We start from the raw sequence: 19,581 nt of genomic DNA on the forward strand, positions 1-19,581 counted from the left end.
AGTATCGCTTTATTACAGCATTCAGGGATTTTAAGACTATACATAAATATCTCTCCTCAACCTCAATTCATGTTCCACAAGAGAATTGAAGCTGATTCTAAAAAGCTTGATAAATATGGTACCTGGATTATCAAAGCAAAAAATTCAGCAATCAAATATATCAATCATGCATACCAAGTATCTGTTTGTGGTTCCTCATAGTAAATTATTCTATGAAATTAGCTGATATGTGCTAATTTTTTTAGCTCGCAAAATTACTGCTTCCTCTCAAAGAAAAAGCTCGATCAGTGAATGCATACAATATCAAATCTGCCAATAAATGCTCATGAATATACATATCTTCCATACTTACAAGAGGCCATAGCAGGAAGAGAAATCAAAAGTCTCGTAGTGTTAAAATTGTCTTGGCTATACAATTTACATCAGAGAAAATAAATCCATAGAGCTTTTAAAAATAGAATTTTCTTCACCCTACAAAAGGTCAGAGGATTGTGCCCTACAGCACCCTTTCAGGTTTAGTAAATCAAGACGGAAATGTGCAAAACAATCTCTTGGTCAAGAATTTGACAGTCAAAGTCAAGTAGATCACTGTCCATTATGACGAGAACTGAAACATATGGAAAGTACAGAAAATCTGTCACGACAGAGGAGCAAACCTGGTCTGAGCAGAGACCTCTGATATTTGATATAGGCCTAATATTTCTCCCAAAAGTACATTCAATTGATTGATTCCGATTGACACTTTCAAATGGAATTCATATCTATTAGGCAAAAGAGCAAGATTCGGTTTAATAAATGTTCATTTTTGTACCAAGATAAATAGATTTATATATTAAGCGTTTTGTCAGAGAGCACAAAGCTTGAAATGAAGGTTTGACAGAACAGAAATGTTTGGTCTCAGGATATAAACAACGCAGATCTCCGGGATTCATCTTGGCGCCCTCTAGAGCTCAAGATGGTGAAATGCAATGGAATGTTGATTTAAAACGGGTCAATAGAGCCCCTTATTGGTCAAGACGAGGAATTACGACTGAATTCACTTCAAAAATATGTCAAATGCACAATCAAGGAACAGTTCAGTCAATTATTTACTCGCTCAGATTTTTCTGAAGAATATTAATGCAGGCCTTCTGACCTAAAAGTTCAGGAAACGCCATTAAAGCAGTCGATATTAGCATACGATGTCATATAGAATTCCTGAATGGCATTTTAATCTCTAAGGAAACTTGCAGTGGAAAAATTCTTCAAAATTGCTGCTTTTTGGTTCCACTAATAAATAAAATACAGGTTTAAGAACACGACAAGGGTGTTTTGTTTTCGCTCTCTTTTTTGTTAACGATTCACTTAAAAAATATTTTGGTCTAAGATGTATGCATATGAAATTTCCATCCATGGTTTTATCATAAGCGAACAATCAATCAGAATAAATCTGGTCATTGTGAAAACAATGAAATTGATTCAGTTGAATGAATGAACGTAGTTCAAACTGGGCTAGCTGTGGAACAAAAATAAATTGTTAAATATTAGTATGGGATGTATGAGATTGAAAAGATTAGATTTGCTCATTTTAAAACTGTGTGATCCTAATGGATGAAACGTTTATATGCAGTTCAAAAGCATAAATCCTAAACTTATGTTTAAATATTTTTTGTGTATTCCTTTAAAAACACAAAAACAGACAAATGCAGTCTCCTGAGGCAGATGAAGTGTACTTACATCCGGCTAGAATATGTCCTCTACACTCGCGAATCATTACTAGTTTCAACATCTTAAGAACATCTGCATCCAGCAGCTGAAATGAGCAGCTCATTAACGCTTCTTTTGGAAATCTGAGAGTTGTTCTTCATTTCATTTCCAAACATACACATGTACATATATAATCATGTAAGCACAGCTGAAGACCTCATGATGTGTATGGTTTTATCCATGCTCTCTTTTGTGTCTCCCAGAAGTATGTGTTGGTCCAGACGTGTCATGTGATCTCCCCGTCGATGTCTAATCCTGAGAGAGGGGAGACAGATGTTTCTGCACAGTAAACATTCAGCGGCCAGCACTGGTGTCCCTCTTCCAGCGCTTCACAGGTAGGTGTCGTGTTCTGTGCTACTGAGACTCTGATTGGAGCCCTGCAGGGGCGTGTCTTTCTGCAGGTGCTGTGATTCGCTGGGTGAGAGGGTACTGCTCGCTAACGCTGGGTCGCTGGGTAATGGATACGGATTACGAGGCGGCAAGGTGTTTTTCTTGTCTGTTTTCCTCTCTAGTTTGCTCTTCGCTTTTTTCCCTTTCTCCAGCTTGCTCTCGGTGGTCTGCGGTGCTTCGACGATGATCGTGGGGTTTTGTTTGAGGTCCTGGCGACTGGGCGGCTCAACGGCCATGATGGCTTTGGCGCCGTGCATTCTGGGAGGAGATTTAGAGTGTAGCTCTCCGTGGGTCTCCTTCCAGCGCCGGAGCTGAGAGAGATGCTCCTTCTCTATGTCACGCTCAGACACGGCCAACTCGATGACCTGAAATGATGGGGATTATGTTTTTTAAAAGTCTTTTTAAAAGTCAATAACGATAACAAACCTGTACAAAGCAAGTATATTTTAATTAATTTAAGTGAGAATTTTTCAGAGGAATATTACTTGGCAAATCAAATTGTACTGTTTAATGCATGCAATGTGCCAAAAGCCACCAGCAGGGGGAGACACAGCCTATGTCTGACTACATACTGCACAGGAAATAATGTGCACTGCCTACTGTTTCTATTAACAAGTAATATACAATCATAATCAATTCCTGTGGTAGTAGTGCTACACTGTTATTCAGTGTGTAACATCTCTCAGGATACTTAACATTTAGTCCAGATTAAAAATGTTTTAAATTGAAACGAAGTGATTTTTAAGTTGAAGTAAAGCACACAGGTGTATGTATGGGCGATACCTCTTGCACTAGGAAAGCCTCCTGCATGTATCGTGGCTCTATAGATCTGAGCAGCTCCATGGTCTCATACTGGCCCTGACACCCTTTTAGTTTCTCCTGGGATCCCAGCATGCACTTCAGCAGCACCAGACCCACACGGAAGATGATCTTCACTCCTGCAACACACACAGACATGCAAGTCCATCAAACAAAGTAACAGTGTATCTAAGACGGAAAACATTGCAGTACTTATATATCATTAAGTTTCATAACAGATTGGCAATACCGCAAAACATGTGCATCCTACTTTTTTGTTAAAAAAAAAAAAAAAAAATATATATATATATATATATATCAAATATGACATACGCATGTTAAACATTTACATTTCCGCTTTGGTATAAAGTTGCTGCAGTCTGAAAGTTAATGCCACAAAGAGTAGTAAGGTGTGAATCCAGTGAGCTGTAAACTGTTTTTTCATCGGTTGAGGAGAGTGGGGTATCAAGAAAGGACAAAGTGCATATGGTATTGAATAGGCTTTAAGAGTGAATCTCACCCTCACAGAAGAACATATCCCACATGCGCAGGACAGACGCCCAGGGCAGCGTCCTGGAGAAGGCACACATGAACCACTCGGTCATGTAGAGGATAGGGTCAATCTTGTATTTCTTCAGATGCCGGTGGGCCACCGGGGACACGCGCTTGAGCAGAGCGAACAGGATCTCGCCGTCTAACTGGATGGCCTCCTGTGAAGACAGAGATGAAGAGGAAACAAAGAAAGATAAGACAAAGGGAAATCGGACATGTACCGCAGTGAGTCCATTGTTGCGCTTATGGATGCAATGGCCAATCAGAGACGTGCAGAAGAGTCATCACTGAAACGCGGTGTTTTGTTCACTTGCTCGCTGACTGAATTATTTAGCGAATTCTCTCATCAGAAACAACAAAAAGTGCAGATGTGCGTACGAATGTAAGTAAGATATTCGTTTCATAATGTAAAGTGCTTCAGTGATTTTAATGGGAGTTTTTGAGAGTGCCTGAACTCTGGCTAGACTGAATGAAAATGTTCTTTGATAATGTAAATGTCCTGTGAAGACAGAGATGAAGAGGAAACAAAGAAAGATAAGACAAAGGGAAATCGGACATGTACCGCAGTGAGTCCATTTCCCTATAACAGATTTCCATTTTAAAGAGATTCTCAAAATGTAAATTATATCTGGTGACTGAATTGTTCTGCTGATAAGTTCCTATGATTTGACACTCTTGCAAATACAAGTTATTTACATGGATGTGATAAACAAATTTTGTCCCAAGCTTAAAACAGGAATGGTTAGAGGAAACCCCCCAGGCAGAAGCGTGAGAACGAGTGATAAAGAGAGACAGCAAGATCCTGATGTTGGTTTAATTCACTCCTCATCTGCCGCCTACTCTGCTCCTGAAGGTCAGACACAAAACCCCTCACATGAAGCTGAGATTGCACTGGATTCCTGGTAATGGAACAGCCCAGAAAAACATTATGCACAAAATACATAAATGTGAGAGAAAGATAAAAAGGACAAAAGCGGGTTTAGAAACACTCAAGACTGCACTGGGCCATTTGAGAGCCTAATTAGCACCCTAATACATGTCCTAATGAAAGATAACCCAGCAAACACAAAAAATCCTGCTCCACATGACTGGACATTATACATTTAATATGCTGCAATATATTCGATTTTGATGTTAATTTACATTACATTTTTTTTTAAATGCTACACGTGAATTAAAGCATCACAATATTGTAATTTACTGTATGAAAAATGGATATTCATTTTGATATTTGCTACATCCATTATGGATTACATTTAATGATGTTTAGTGTTTTAAAAAATTAATTTTAAGTGTAAGTGTAAAAAAGTATGGATAACCATAAACAGAAAAAATGCATTATTTATTATTGGCCAAAACAGACAATAGCAACTGATACTGATGAACAAAAAAAAAATCGGAGATGCTACCAATACACAGTGCATCATTAACTAAACTGTAAAAGGAAAAAATAAAATAAAAACTCTAAATGAACTGATATCAAAATTTGTTAATGAATTAACTGTGTTAACAACTAGTTTAGTTCAATTCTGTACACTCTGTGGAGATGCATGGGCAATCAATCGCTTCACTGAACACTTGCCAGCTAAGAAATAAATAATGGCCTTACAATCCATCGGTTTCAAATCCATATAATTTGAACATCATCGATGGCTGTCAGGAAATAACATGCACAATACACAGTAGTATATATATGAGAAGCAGAGGTCCAGCGAGTACATACTTTTTCTGGAAAACCCACACTACCGAATGTTTTGACTACATCACTTTCCAAAAAGGAGAAAACGATAATGACAATAATGTACATAACACACAACACACGGTCGAGTGTAAATTTGCTCTTCACTCGCACTACATGCTTGCGCATGCATTTTTTAATTGCCACTGCCAGAGGATATTTTCAACAAGCTGGTAAGTTGTGTTTCATTCTCAGCGAAGTGATTTTGATGTTTGTTTACTTATTAATATTTTACAAAAACGATGTGATGTGAGAACATGCAGATATGTTGTTTATATTGCGGTGTGTAGCCTGTAGTGTAGAAGTAATGTTAGCGTGCTGTTTGAGGGAGAAACGTTTCACAGGCATCGAGGGCAGAGGCGTCATGCCCATTCAAAGTGAGGGAGCACGTGCCCTTTCTGAGCCAAGTGGATTTTGGCTTCCAAACGACAAAAAAATAAATGAAAAAAATTGCTGAATAATATTTTTTTATATTTTTGATACAATCACAGCGGTGTGATTAGATAGTTCAGTGCACAGCATCAGCTTCTAAATTCAAATCTGTGTTCGCTGGCCGGCACTGAGCCAGAGACAGACGCGTTCATACAACGCTTCATGATAACCAATCAGAAACTATTCTGTTGCGCTTATGGATGCAATGGCCAATCAGAGACGTGCAGAAGAGTCATCACTGAAACGCGGTGTTTTGTTCACTTGCTCGCTGACTGAATTATTTAGCGAATTCTCTCATCAGAAACAACAAAAAGTGCAGATGTGCGTACGAATGTAAGTAAGATATTCGTTTCATAATGTAAAGTGCTTCAGTGATTTTAATGGGAGTTTTTGAGAGTGCCTGAACTCTGGCTAGACTGAATGAAAATGTTCTTTGATACTGTAAATGTTCTTTACTCTCTGTAAAATGAAAGTGTTAAAATAAGTAACTTACAATATTGTTATTAAAATTTACATTAACCCTCTCGAGGCAGGCGTTGCTGATTTGCAACAGTTAAAAAGTAAAAACCTTATTACTCCAGATACATATTTTATGTATCTGGAGTACTAAAAACTTTACTTAAGGTTACTAAAGTTACTAAAACTTAATTTGAGCCTGAGAGGGTAAAATGCAAATTCAGTCGTATTAAAAATATTTTATGGCATGATATGGCACTTAAGTAAAAAGTCGGGTTTTTATGTGTAGTTAATAGATTTCACTACTTTTCCATAAATTAATCAAATAACAATCTATAAAAGTGCAAAACGCGTTTACCTACACATATTTGAGAAATGAGATATTTCCTGATATATTAAGCATGTTTGGAATTGTTTTGAATAAAAGGGAAAAATAAATAAATTAAAAAAACATAAGCCTATATCAGTTATACAGTGCTTTTGTAGAATGACCCTTGAACTCTGATCTCTCTGACGAACAGTTCTCTACATCAGCAAATTTCCCACAACAACACGAGAGGATCAACATCTCGTCATTTATCGATCAAGTGTTTTTTTCAGGGTGATTGATTGCTCTCGTGTGAATCTGAGGGTTGACGACATGCAGACAAGTGCTAAACGGAGGAGGACTGTATACAGTCTCCACTTACCAGGCCTGCGCTGTAGTATCCGGGCAGGTACTTCTCACAGATCTGAACCAGACCCCAGAATGCATCCTGTCAGAGCATGACCATAAAAGAGTAAAGACCAAAATAGGGTATGACTTTAACTTGCTACTGTACTCAAGTAATTAAAACCAAAATTATATTAATAAAGAAAACAAATGGACTCCGAGATGTGAATTAATTTGTTTCTTCATGAGAACAGATTTGGAGAAATGTAGCATTGCATCACTTGCTCACCAGTGGATCCTCAGCAGTGAATGGGTGCCGTCAGAAGGAGAGTCCAAACAGCTGATAAAACACCACAATAATCCACACTACTCCAGTCCGTCAGTTAACATTTTAAGTGAAAAGTTGCATGTTTGTAAGAAACAAATCCCTTCAAGACCTGGTTAACTTCGAACCACTGCTTCTAGCTAAAATATTGGTCTATAATGTAAGTCCATAATATTGTTTTTTCAAAAACAGTTTTAGGTGGATTATGATGTGGGATGACTACAGGGGATGGACTTCTAAACTAGAGGAAGCATTATCATGGATTATGGACTCATTTTGGCAAGAAGCAAAGCAACAGTTTCAAGGTAAAGTGGCTTTATGAAATGTATTTCTTGCAAACACGCAGCTTTTCACTTCAAGATGTTAACCGTTACAGTCATTTTGGATTATTGTGATGTTTTTATCAGCTGTTTGGACTCATTCTGACGGCACCCATTCACTGCTAAGCAAGTGATGTAATGCTACATTTCTCAAATCTTGGCCTGAGGGTGAGTACATTTTCAGGAAATTTTCATTTCTCCGTAAACAAATTCCTTTAATTATGCCATGTAATGCATTATATGATCTCCTTTACAAATCATTTACACTCATTGTTACACCTTGATAAAATATAATGCATTCAAAACAAATGACAAACAACCAATTTCAGACAAAACAATTAATCTGCAAAGTTTATAATGCATTTTAACTTGGGTTACAACTGTGTGTGAAAAAACATATTGCGTTATAACACACATTACGAGTACATTATACATAAAAGCTTCAAGTGTTACCAATAATTTTAGCGTTTTATTAATCACTTATAAAACATCATAATAGACATTTATACAAATCAATAAATAATTTATGAAATGCATTCAAAACTACAATAAGGAGCACCTGTCAGTGAGTGATCAGAGAGAAGCACAATAATGGACTGCAGACTGACCTCAGCAGGCATGTGCATGAGCAGCACTGCGGCTATAGGAGCTTGAGCCTGACAGTATCCCTCCTCAGGTCTGTGCAGTGTGTACGCCTTCAGCACCCGGAACAGATCCTGCTGCCTGCACACACACACACACACACACACACGACTGTATGAAGTGATGGGGTTCAGATGAAGAGGCCTGCAGGTGACGGGAGGGCACACTTACCCATGGCCTCCTCGAGCTACGAACATCTCGTGGAATGGAAACTGTCTGTGGAGGTCTCTCTCGATCACATCCACCCATTTAGGATCTCCAGGCTGACTGTCCAACTCCTGCCACATAAAGTCAAAACAGTTTATACAATACAGAGTGTTGCAAAGCATATTAATGAAACATCATAATAAAACATTTCATGAATTAAGAAATTCATTCAGTTTGCAGCTCTAAAGAAGGCAATAGTGTGATTATTCTGCTCAAGTCAGTTCAATGTTAATTCTATTCAGTTCAATAACAATGCCAATATTGCAAAGTTAAGTGTCATTATTCAGCTCAAATGTGATTTTGATTGTGTCAGTGCAGTTAAATGAATAATATTATTGAATGTAATAGTCCTTTAAACCCAAAAACAGAATTATAATGGATTAGAAATCTGAGTTGGCATAAAAACACATAACTCACACAAATACTGGGTAAGTGTAAATTTTAAGGGTACACTGAAATGTTACGTACTGAATAAAATTTATATATATATATATATAAAAAAAAATTCAAAAAAATTCTATGCTTTTCCCACCACCTTGAACCTTGCATCATGGGATTTCGATCCCTGTAAAGGATATAAAAGTAAAGGATCATTAAGAAAGGTTAAGATTTTCTTATAAGGTTTATGAAAAGTATTTTATGCTCACTGAGGCTGCATTTATTTGTTCAAATGTATGATGAAAACAATAATATTGTGAAATATTATTACAATTTTAAATAACTGTTTTCTATCATAATACATTGTAAAATGTAATTTATTCCTGTGATGTAAAGCTGCATTTTCAGTATCATTACAGTCTTCACTTCACTGTCACATGATCCCTTCAGAAAATTATCTAAATATACTTATTGAACCATTTCTTATCATTTTCAGTGTAGAAAACAGCGGTGCGGATTCATTTTGGCTGCCTTAACATGTGGCTATAAGTATTGTGTCTGTTAATACAACTGTTTTGAAATAGAGGCGTGCAAAGGTTCAAGTGGACAAACCTGAAATTTGCCCTGATTCTGTTCTTTCTTCACTTTCCCACCAGAGAGATAAAGCCACGCACGACCTCGGAGTGATGGAGGGATGCCCTTCTGACAGCGCAACTTCACCTTCAGAGAAATGGAGAGAGACAGGGAGCTTGTACACTTGCAAAGTAGGATGAACTATGACCATTAGTCTTAATACAAATATTAAACAAAACTGAGCACTTGCATTCACAAACCAAGTTTATCCTTTTTTTGAGTGACACAAAGCAGAACACCAGAGCACTCTAGAGACTTTCAGAGTTAATTTAGAGTGCTTGCATAATTCACTAGTGCTCAAGAAATAAAGACATGAAAATATATTCCATTTCTATTTGCTTAATCGGATGGTAACGCGACTGGAATAATTATTGTTACCACAAATATTCATGACAGGCCATGTCGAGCAGAATTACACTAATTATGCATGAGCTGCTGATGTGTATCATAACTTGAGAAATGACTAACTCTATATTTTGTCTGGAAGGTTAGTCATTGGAGAGAAATTCAGAACCAAGAGAATCATAAATGAGAATTATAAAAGCAAATGATATTTAACATTATTATAATGCAATAAGGAGTTCTGTGGGCGGATATTTCATGTGGGTCTGGTCATAACTTTATCTGATTTAATTAAAATGTTTGTGACTTTGGAAGCACACAAAGTCAGATGCGCAGTCAAATTCCTATGATGACTTCATGTTGTTGACCATTTTATGAATGTTACAGCATTATCAGACGAATCTGAGCTATTCGAGAACAAAATAAAACCTGTGTTTGTCAGAGACCAACCTTCTTGTGTTTTTTGGCCATCCACTTGTCCCAGCTGTTGAGCATATCCAGCCATTTGGCTTCTCTCTGCCGGAGCACGTCTGGAGGAATATTATCACTGCATTGAGAGAGAACAAAGAGAGATTAGATCATTTATCTGATATAATATGCATGCAAGCACACCCACGCTTACAAAATCACACATGCTAGCAGATATAGGGTTGGGATCCGAGAACTGGTTCTTGTTCAGAGCAGACGTTCAACACATTCAATTCTGTTCATGCCAATGGTGCATTTGTCACCCAGACAGTGTTTTCTGCAACACTATTTAGCAACAGCATGGTTGTTACTGAAGTGACAATGATGATTTGAATCAGTCTAACAACCCACTCCCTCACTGAAATGGTCAGAGGACTTGGCTATTTTCATCAGTCCCATTTGATATGAAATGAGAAAACTGTCACTGTCTTATGTGTAGTTCAAATATTAATATCTTAAAAGGGACATCAGATGCCCATTTTACACAACTTGATATGATTCTTTAGTGTCTTCATGAAATGCAGCAACATACTTTGGTTGGTTTACAAACTCATTCCTATGTTTAAAAAATCAACCCTCATATGTTTACAAACTCATTCCTATACATGAAGCTTGATATATCTTGACCCGGTATGTCCAAAACAACAGCAAGACAGTGTTTGAAAAGCATAATGTGGGTGTCAAATTATCTCAATTGAAACAGAGTACTGTAGGCGTCATCATGTGTTCACAGGAAGATCTTCTGAGGGAAATCCAAAACACTAGCTGCTTACCACTGCAGAAGACTGCCGTTTTCAACTATTACCATCATGTTTAGCAACTCAATGTCTTCAAATGTATTACTAGGTTGCACAACCATAAGAAGTGAGGTTAATGTGGGATGACTGTTTATGAGAACAATTTGGGCAGTCAGAGTGAGGGAGATCACTGGGGAAAGCCGTGTTTCTGGGAATCTCTCTGTACTTGTCTTCTGATTAAGTGACCCCAGCACCTCCGCCTGAAAAGCTTTTTATTACATCCAGCTGACAGACACACCCTTAACATGTGATTGAGTGCATTTATATCAGATTACCAAAAAAACACAAAAAAACAATAGGAAAGGAGTACAGAGACTTACAGTAATCGTTAAAAAAAAATGGAGGTTACATTTCTTCAGAAAACATGAGTTCTTGTCTGAGCAAAACCTGACACTACAATTAGAGTTGGAGTTTGATGAATGATCTCAAAAAGAGCATTGAAAACAGCACTTCTAATGGCTCTGGTCCTGCATCTGTGTTTTATAACTCCAGTGATCGGAGGGCGACAAGAGCATACAACGAACATAGATTACATGATTATTTTTTGTTGGCCATATCAAAGTCATGTGGTGTGACCAATATGCAGAAAAAACTTATCTGATTTGAAAAACATAAGAGAACATGCTATCATAGAGGATGCATGCAGACTCTTATGACTGTGTCATTTTGTCTTTTATAATAATTATGATAATCTTTTTATGGCAAGGTACGGATACAAAATGTCATGTGGTGCAACTCTTTAAAAACTTGATATTTATGATTTAATCATTCAGAACATGTGTAAATACTACTTTTTACCTTGCAATAATTTTAAAAATTTAGGAAATAAATATGTACACATGGATTCAAAGTGTAAGGAAATGTGTTTATAATTTGTATTTGATGGTAACACCAAATGACACTTTTCCATTTGAAAATGGTATAAAAGTTTTTTTTAAACATATGGAGGAGTATATTTCTAAGAATATGGCACAGATTTTGAAATATTTTTTCCTTTTCTTTATTGTGGACACTTATTTGTCGCTTATGATGGAAGTAATGCACGTTCTGATGATGATGGATTAAAAGCATGTTATGAAAGTCCATCCCTGAGATACCAAGGGATCCAGTAATCCCATGGCAAAAGGTCAGCGCTGTATAAACCCATGGCTCATGCAGACACTTGGTCTTGAAATGGAAAGCAAATATACTCACACGTGTCATGCAGTGTGTACACAGATTACACAGTCCAGATTGGATTAGGCCATCCTTAAAAATATTTTGGTTTGCAGTAATAGTAAATTTTTTTTTAAAAAGGGTCGGTAGGTAGGAACATATTTATTTTTTTCAAGTTTCAATGTAAAAAAAAAAAGTAAAATTTTGGTGATGGTGATTACCTAGGTATGAATTTAAACAAATTAGCATACCGTAACGTCACTGACTGGGTCTTCATTACCCGTGCCTTCGGCCGCATCATTGCAAACCTCATTTTGATGCAGGCTATACAGACCACAAACAAATTAAAATCTTTGTCAAAAACATGTTTATTGCATGAATTTCAGGTGAGAAGAAAAAAAAATTAGGTACTGTTTTACTTGCATCCACCACTAGGTGTCAATGCAACCTACAAATGAGAGACCGTTCACTTTGCTTTCTTGGGTTGTCACTTTTGTGAAAAATAAATCCTATTTGATTGGAGTGACAAGTGTTCATTGAATCGATTGTAAAATCGATTTTGCATGTCTAGATGCATTTTATACAGCAAATAACACCAAATATAGGTAAATCCACGGACAACAGGCAGGACGAATGTAAAGATTCAATATATTGGTAAAGACCAATATTTCTGATGATTTATTGGCGTGAAATTACGTGCACAATGACAAACATGAGTGCAGCATTCTCGAAAAAAAATAAGCAGAGTGGACTGCCATAATGCAAAACATTTACTGCAGGCTTCAACATGGCTGTGTTTACGATTAGAAATTTCAACAACAACAAAAAATCGCATTGGCGATTCTAGCCTGAATCTGTATGCATGAGACTGTCTGAATACTGGCAGAATTCACATTTCTGTTGTAAAAAGAGAAACACTGTGCAGAAGTATCATTTGCTGTTATGCGTGTGTGTCCGAAGCTGCAGTTGCTGTGTGACAGGTGTTCAAAAAAAAAAACCTGGACGCGCTCCGAGAGAAGGTCGTTAAAATCAATTTCCTATTTTCGTTTTCGAAACTTGTGTTGGTTGGTCCAATCGATTCGTGCAATAGATTTTCGAACACAAAGTGACAGTCGACACAGACACGGTTTTAGACTAGATGGGAGAAGGGATGGGAAAAGATCTGGGCACAGTTTTTCCAGAACTTCGTGCCAAGTTAAAGCGGTGTCGAACTGTTTTAATGAATGTTTTAGATGTATTATGGTGCCCGAACCCGTTTGACTTTGAACGGTGACCGCGAACATTTAGTTTACTGCAGCCGCAGCCATCATTACCAAGCGCGAACCATTGACTCTGACAGTGAATGAGAGGAGACGAAGCGAACGCACAGGCCATAGTGTGACATCCGTTAACAAATAGTGTAAACATAGATGACCTCACATTTTTTTTTAAGACAGAACGTAGCCTTCGTTTGTATGTAGGCCTAGGCAATTTATATATTTACAATACTTACTAAAATATAATGAATATTATTTTATTGCTTTTGTATTAGTTGTTTGAAGAGTAAACAAAATTGGTCGGTCTTAACGCAAATGTACAACCGGCAAGTTGGTCAAACTAAAAGCAAAAAAAAAAAATTCCTAAATTGACAGGGTTGGTCGGGTTACGGCAAACAAGAATATTTTTAAGGATGGCCTTATCGTAAGCGGTCAGATTACAGATGAATGTTTAGATCTATGGAACAGTATTAGGGCCCAACGGCTGCTTGTTTACTTTTCCCGTGTACACGGGTTGACCTAATTATGTTACGCTGAAAACACAGAGACAGTTGAATGGAGTGTTGAATGGAGATTGGAGGATGGGCTTATGAAGTACAAGAGGAATTGTCTCATGGAAAGTGTTGAGCATGCAACGTTTGACCCTTCAAGTATCATATAAATCAGGGGTGCCGAAACTCGGTCCTGCAGAGTTTGGATCCAACCCCAATTAAACACACCTGATCCAGCTAATCAAGCTCTTACTAGGTATACTAGAAACTTTCCGGTAGATGTGTTGAGGCAAGTTGGAGCTAAACTCTGCAGGTCCTTGGCTCTCCAGGACCGAGTTTGGTCACCCCTGATATAAGTACTCAGAAAGTGTTTCCTTTCACCCTCTAGACATGTTCTTCAGACCAGTTAGTAGAGGAGAAAACCATCAAAAAAAAAAAAAAATCCTCTCAGAGCACATCAGAACGAACACAGATGAAGCTCTGTTATGTGAATGTCAAGAGTGAACTGGTGCACTAAAACACTCCCCAGAGGCTTGGCACTTGGTTTCATCTCCAAGGCAGTAGTAAACAAATGGAGGAAAACAAAAGCCAAACAGTGAAATGTCTTAAGTGAGTCAATGACTCTCTATAGAGAAGTGCAACTGTCATTGTCAATTGTGCAGACACACTGTCCTTGTAGCATGAACACAGCCATCTTTCTCAAACAGGCTTTAATGTCATTAAGTATGAACTATATTTTCCATGTCATGATGATCCATAGTAATCATACAATCCTCAAAGACCTCTTTTATACGATGCTTGATGGGAAAGAGAGAACGATGTGTGTGAGAAAAATTATTTTAAAAAACTAATGCAATCCATTTCTTATAGTCTGGCCAAGAATGGAGTATCAGCAGATTTCTGAGGAATGCATTTTAATATGGAGAAAAAAAATAAAATGTTGAGCGCAAAATCAACAAAATCAAAAATCAACAAAAAACAAAACAATTGAGGGCCTTTCATAAGAAGCTGTGTATTCTGACCACATATTTTTGGCCAAGCAAAATGTAGTCAGTAAATCCGGTTCCGTGATTAACGCTAAATCGCCATCACCTGCTTTCAAATGGAGCGGCATTTAATAGACAGAGCCGTAGATCACTGACAAGCTACGCAATATCGCGTTCATTATCGAAGGCGATTAATCTTGATATATGATATAAATATATACATTTTCTGCCCTCTTATGTTAAATTGTGAGATCATTCTTAATGCATATTAATAGACTGAATTACGCAGTAAAAGAATGCACTGTAAATGTGTAGTCGCTTACGCGTGAACTCTGTTGGTGCGTTTTTGGTTTTTGCTATATATGTCACGATGTCTTATGAGTTCAGAAATTGCTCTAAACCTGTGCAGATTTGGCTTGCATGAAATTCCCTAAGAAATGAATAAGTGAACATAACTCACGAAATGTAACCCGCCGAATTGGCTGGTGATTTGACAGCGTTACCCACCACAGCTCATTTTTACCCACATTTGGCGGGTGTTAATTTCAAACCCTGCTCATCAGAGTTTAAAACAGACTGCATATTTGCAAGATGATTTGACCGGTTTATTTTATCAGCAATTAAAACTATTCAGATGCCTGACCGCCACACTACTGCTTGTCGAATGAACTGAATGAGTCACCGAGTAGTTTCACTTCAAAACTGAAAACACTTGCAGGAAGGTTCTGCCAAAACAAATCAATGAGCAATTCTGAGTGCTAAAGGGAGTTCACAGCATGAGAGGAAACTCCTGCATGAGTCTCAATGAGAGACTGGAAAGAAACCTTCTGTTGTACAGGGAATAAGAGACATTCTTCATGAGAACTGTAGAGGACAGATGCGCCTTTCTGCTTTTAATTCAACAGCAGATTAATCTGATCAGTGAATGGCTGCTTGGCCAAACAGAACTGCATTGTCTGGAGTCATTAGAGACGCAAAACAGACAAGTGTTTGTAATAACTGCAGAAGAGGAGGATGCTGGCAGTTTACTTGATCATCTAGAGGGAAAAAAATAATTTGGCATGAAAAAATTAAGATGCACAATATATCCAGTGCTAAGACTAATACACTACACTTCAAAAATAGGACCTTTTTAAAAGGAACTAGGAATACTTCAGCAAGGACGCATAAAAATATCAAGTGACGGTAAAGACAATCATAATGTTACAAAAGATATTTCTTCTCTTTCTTATAAATGATCTACTTTCAAACTTTCTATTCATTAAAGAATCCTGAAAAAAAGTACTACAATTTCCACAAAAACATGAAGCGGCACAACCGTTTTCAACATTAACAGTAATAAGAAATGTTTGTTGAGCAGCAAAACAGAAAATCTGAATGATTTCTGAAGGATCATGTGACACTGAAAACTGGGGTAATGATGCTGAAAATTCACCTTTGATCACATAAATAAAATACTTTTTAAAATATATTAACATAGAAAAGAATTACTTTATAACATTTGACAATATTAATATTTTACTGTATTTTCGATCAAACAAAAGCAGTCTTGGTGAGCATAAGAGACTTCTTTCAAAAACATGAATAAAAACTTGTTGTAATGTACATATGTATATATTCCTGTCCAAACCTTTGTATGGAAACATATTTAATTTATTTTTTTATAAAACATTGTTACTTACTAATCCAGTTCTTATGATTATACTGATTTATTCAGATTTGACTTCACTACATTTCTACAAATCCCAGAATAGGGCAGGCAAATGGTAGCAAACACACACAGCTTATAATATTATATAACATCCGTTCTTACATGGACGGAGGAATGTGAGCTGATGAAGCACTTCTCAAAGCTGGTCAGATTAGAAGAACTCAGCAAGAACAACCTCTGAGGACTTCGGTGGCGTTACAGACCTGTCAACTCATCTGTGCTCACATGGACAAGGACCAAGTCCTGCAGGACAGAGTGTCCTCAAAAACAACTGAGAGTGCACTAAATGAAAGCACTCATGAAGGTGTGAGAAATGTGGCACAAACTCCAATAAAACAAAACAAAAAACATAAGTGTGTTTCACAGTAACTTTCATGAGTAAGTCATTACATAATGCTTAATCAGTAGCTCAAGGGCTTTTGGATGTGTATGCAAAGGTTTGACATTTATTTATAACTGTTGTTCATGATGAGTATTACATAATGCAATTATATCTGGAAGTTATTATAAAGAGTCACTAACACATTCACAGCTGCTCTATATAATCTGTTTCTATAGTATAAACAGTTATTAATAGTTTAAAGTCTTTCGTTTACATCCATAAATGTAGCTGCTGCCACTTACTTTTCTCCTGCGCTTTGTTGAGCTCCTCCTATGAATCCGTATCTGTCTGTTTGGATCTCCGCGTTGGCGAAGCCGTTGAGCTCAGAGTCCGAGCCCAGAGAAGAGCCCTCGTGCTCGGCAAGACTCTCCACCGTGCCCCGCTGACTCCTGCTGTCCTTCCACTCCACTCCGTTACCCGACTGAAGCTTAGCCATGCTGAATACCACCTCCAAACGCGATAAAGTTCACTTGCTTGTGGGCCAAGCAAGAATAAAGTGTGTTTTGACACACAGATAGTGGATTTCCTCCTGTCAACCGCCTCAAACTATCGACACACTGAGATTTGAGCCTCACAACCTCCGGTGATACTAACAAAACATCATAACTTTAACGTTACCTGAAGGTAACGATATTAAAGTTAAGTAAAACTGAGGTTTATATGACCCTGACAGGCCATCGTGTATGTTTACTAGGTACATTTATAAATGAGTTCCACAAAAACCACGTACGTGAAGATACATTATTATAAATGAATTAATTAAACTAAATTAGCTTAGCCAAACAATAATAACACCCTTCCATCTTAATAAATCGACGGTGCTTGGTTGGTAATTTATTATAGATCAAACTAAATGAAACTGGACTGATTGTTTGTCTTCTGCCAAATTCTGTCAAACAAACCACAACTGGAAGAGTTATAAGCTAGCACGCTAACCCGACGTAAAAAGCAAAGCTTGCCAACTTTCCGTAGAAATGAACAAAACTCGGACTCACTGTGTTGTAAAGTCAACATTTGTATAATGTTTCTGACGCCAGCGTTTGAATCTTATTTAATATAATCGGTGTTTACAAGCGTATGTGACTGACTGACTGACTGGCTCGGGCTAAAGTCGCAGGCGCGAGCTTTAAGGAGGCGTGGCTGATTATGCGCAGTTCCTATCTACAATGCCAGTATCATTTACACCAACTTCAGATTGCAATCACACTGAATTCGAATATAGTGTGTGTTATCAACTAGAACGTAAAGTATTTCAATTCTGTGTTATTTATAGTTTTATATTTTAATGGTGTATTACATTTAACTAATCTACTTAAAAAAATAATTAATTAATCGCAAAACAACCATTATTAATTTTATTTATTTAATTTATAAAAAAAATTAATGATTTAAATTATTTTAGAGAACTGGAGGGATCAAGAAATCCTCAGTGGCTTTCCAGTTTGACTACTAGCCAGAGTGCTCAATGTTTAACCATGTATCGCCTTTCATGATGGCAAAACAATTATACAGTGTATCCCTCACATGCTGTCATCAGAAAGTCACGATGGACGTGCTTACATTGGCTATTCAGGTCACATGCAAGACCACGCACATTCAGACCTACTGTGCATTAAAACGCAAACAGTCTGAATGTATAGCAATATAAATAGAGATATTTTTAGATTTCAGTGCTGGAAGACTATCATTCAGTCAAAAAATCGCCTTGAATCAAGGCTGCCCTCTTGTGAATGATGCAAATATCCTTGCCAGATGCTAGTCAAGATAGTACGTTTGCGTGTTCCATGCAATATGAATGCCAATGATGGAACACCACAGTCAAAATCTAAAGGAATCATATATGAACTAATACACACACACACACACACACACACACACACACACACACAAATAATATGCATATATATATATGTATATATGTAACCAGGGGAAGGAAAATATCTTACATGTAAATTTGTAATTGGGATCAATGTCATACAGTACTAGTAATGTGTAAATGATGTATACAGATACCTGTTCAATTCTGTTAAATTATGACGCTGGCCCTTTAAGATTTCGGTGGGTGAGATCTCGTCTGGGAGTATGTCTCGCAAGAGTTAGAGCTGAAGTAGTGCGGTTAAGTTCAAGTTCAAGTCTGCTTTATTGTCAATTCTTCCACATTTACAGTACATACATACAGAGAATCGAAATTGCGTTACTCTCAGACCCCTGGTGCACACAGATAACATTTACATTAAACCCTAAAAAGCTAGATCAAAATATAAAATGTAGATACAACTATACAATAAGAGAATGTTAAAAAAGACATATAATAAAATAAAAAATAAAGTTAAATAAAGCAGTGCAGGGCAAAAGGCAGATAGAGTGCAAATCAATGAATTGAACAACAGTGCAGATAAAAGATTATTTAGTGCAAAAACAAAAGCTTATTAAGTCTTACAAAGTTACCATATATATATATATATATATATATATATATATATATATATATATATATATATATATATATATATAAATAAATCACAGGTCACTGTGGTATTTTTTTTAAATGCAACCAGAGTCTGCCTTCCTAAAAGTGTTCAGTGACATTTTGTTCAAGTTGATGCCGGTAAAAATGCTGTATTGATACAACTTGATCTTACAGCTGCCTTTGACACTGTAGATCATACGTTTCTTATTTGCCGTTTAGAGCATTTAATTGATATCAAGGATACTGCCTTAAGA

At 37.0% G+C, this 19,581-nt stretch overlaps 1 protein-coding gene across 1 annotated transcript; it reads right to left on the bottom strand.

Annotated features, from left to right (window-relative positions):
• Nucleotides 1–932: 932 nt before the first annotated feature.
• On the bottom strand, nt 933–17,985 carry LOC132132176 (TBC1 domain family member 10A-like). Its single transcript, XM_059544484.1, has 9 exons — nt 17,100–17,985; nt 10,062–10,158; nt 9,249–9,356; nt 8,223–8,329; nt 8,018–8,132; nt 6,802–6,867; nt 3,455–3,644; nt 2,920–3,074; nt 933–2,501 (listed from the first exon to the last, which is right to left on the bottom strand). Exons 1-9 carry the CDS (start codon nt 17,291–17,293, stop codon nt 2,076–2,078), a joined length of 1,458 nt encoding a protein of 485 aa, XP_059400467.1. The 5' UTR covers nt 17,294–17,985; the 3' UTR covers nt 933–2,075.
• Nucleotides 17,986–19,581: the final 1,596 nt, after the last annotated feature.

This window comes from Carassius carassius, chromosome 49, assembly GCF_963082965.1.
Source record: "Carassius carassius chromosome 49, fCarCar2.1, whole genome shotgun sequence".
NCBI classification, from domain to species: Eukaryota; Metazoa; Chordata; class Actinopteri; order Cypriniformes; family Cyprinidae; genus Carassius; species Carassius carassius.

What these genes read in the sequence shown, in the direction of transcription:
- LOC132132176 (XM_059544484.1), bottom strand. Translation starts at nt 17,293, where the DNA reads ATGGCTAAGCTTCAGTCGGGTAACGGAGTGGAGTGGAAGGACAGCAGG. An exon ending in TGGCCAAAAAACACAAGAAG is followed by an intron (nt 9,357 to 10,061) that starts GTTGGTCTCTGA and finishes ATTTCTCTGAAG; the next exon opens with GTGAAGTTGCGCTGTCAGAA. An exon ending in AGGCTTTCCTAGTGCAAGAG is followed by an intron (nt 2,502 to 2,919) that starts GTATCGCCCATA and finishes CCATCATTTCAG; the next exon opens with GTCATCGAGTTGGCCGTGTC.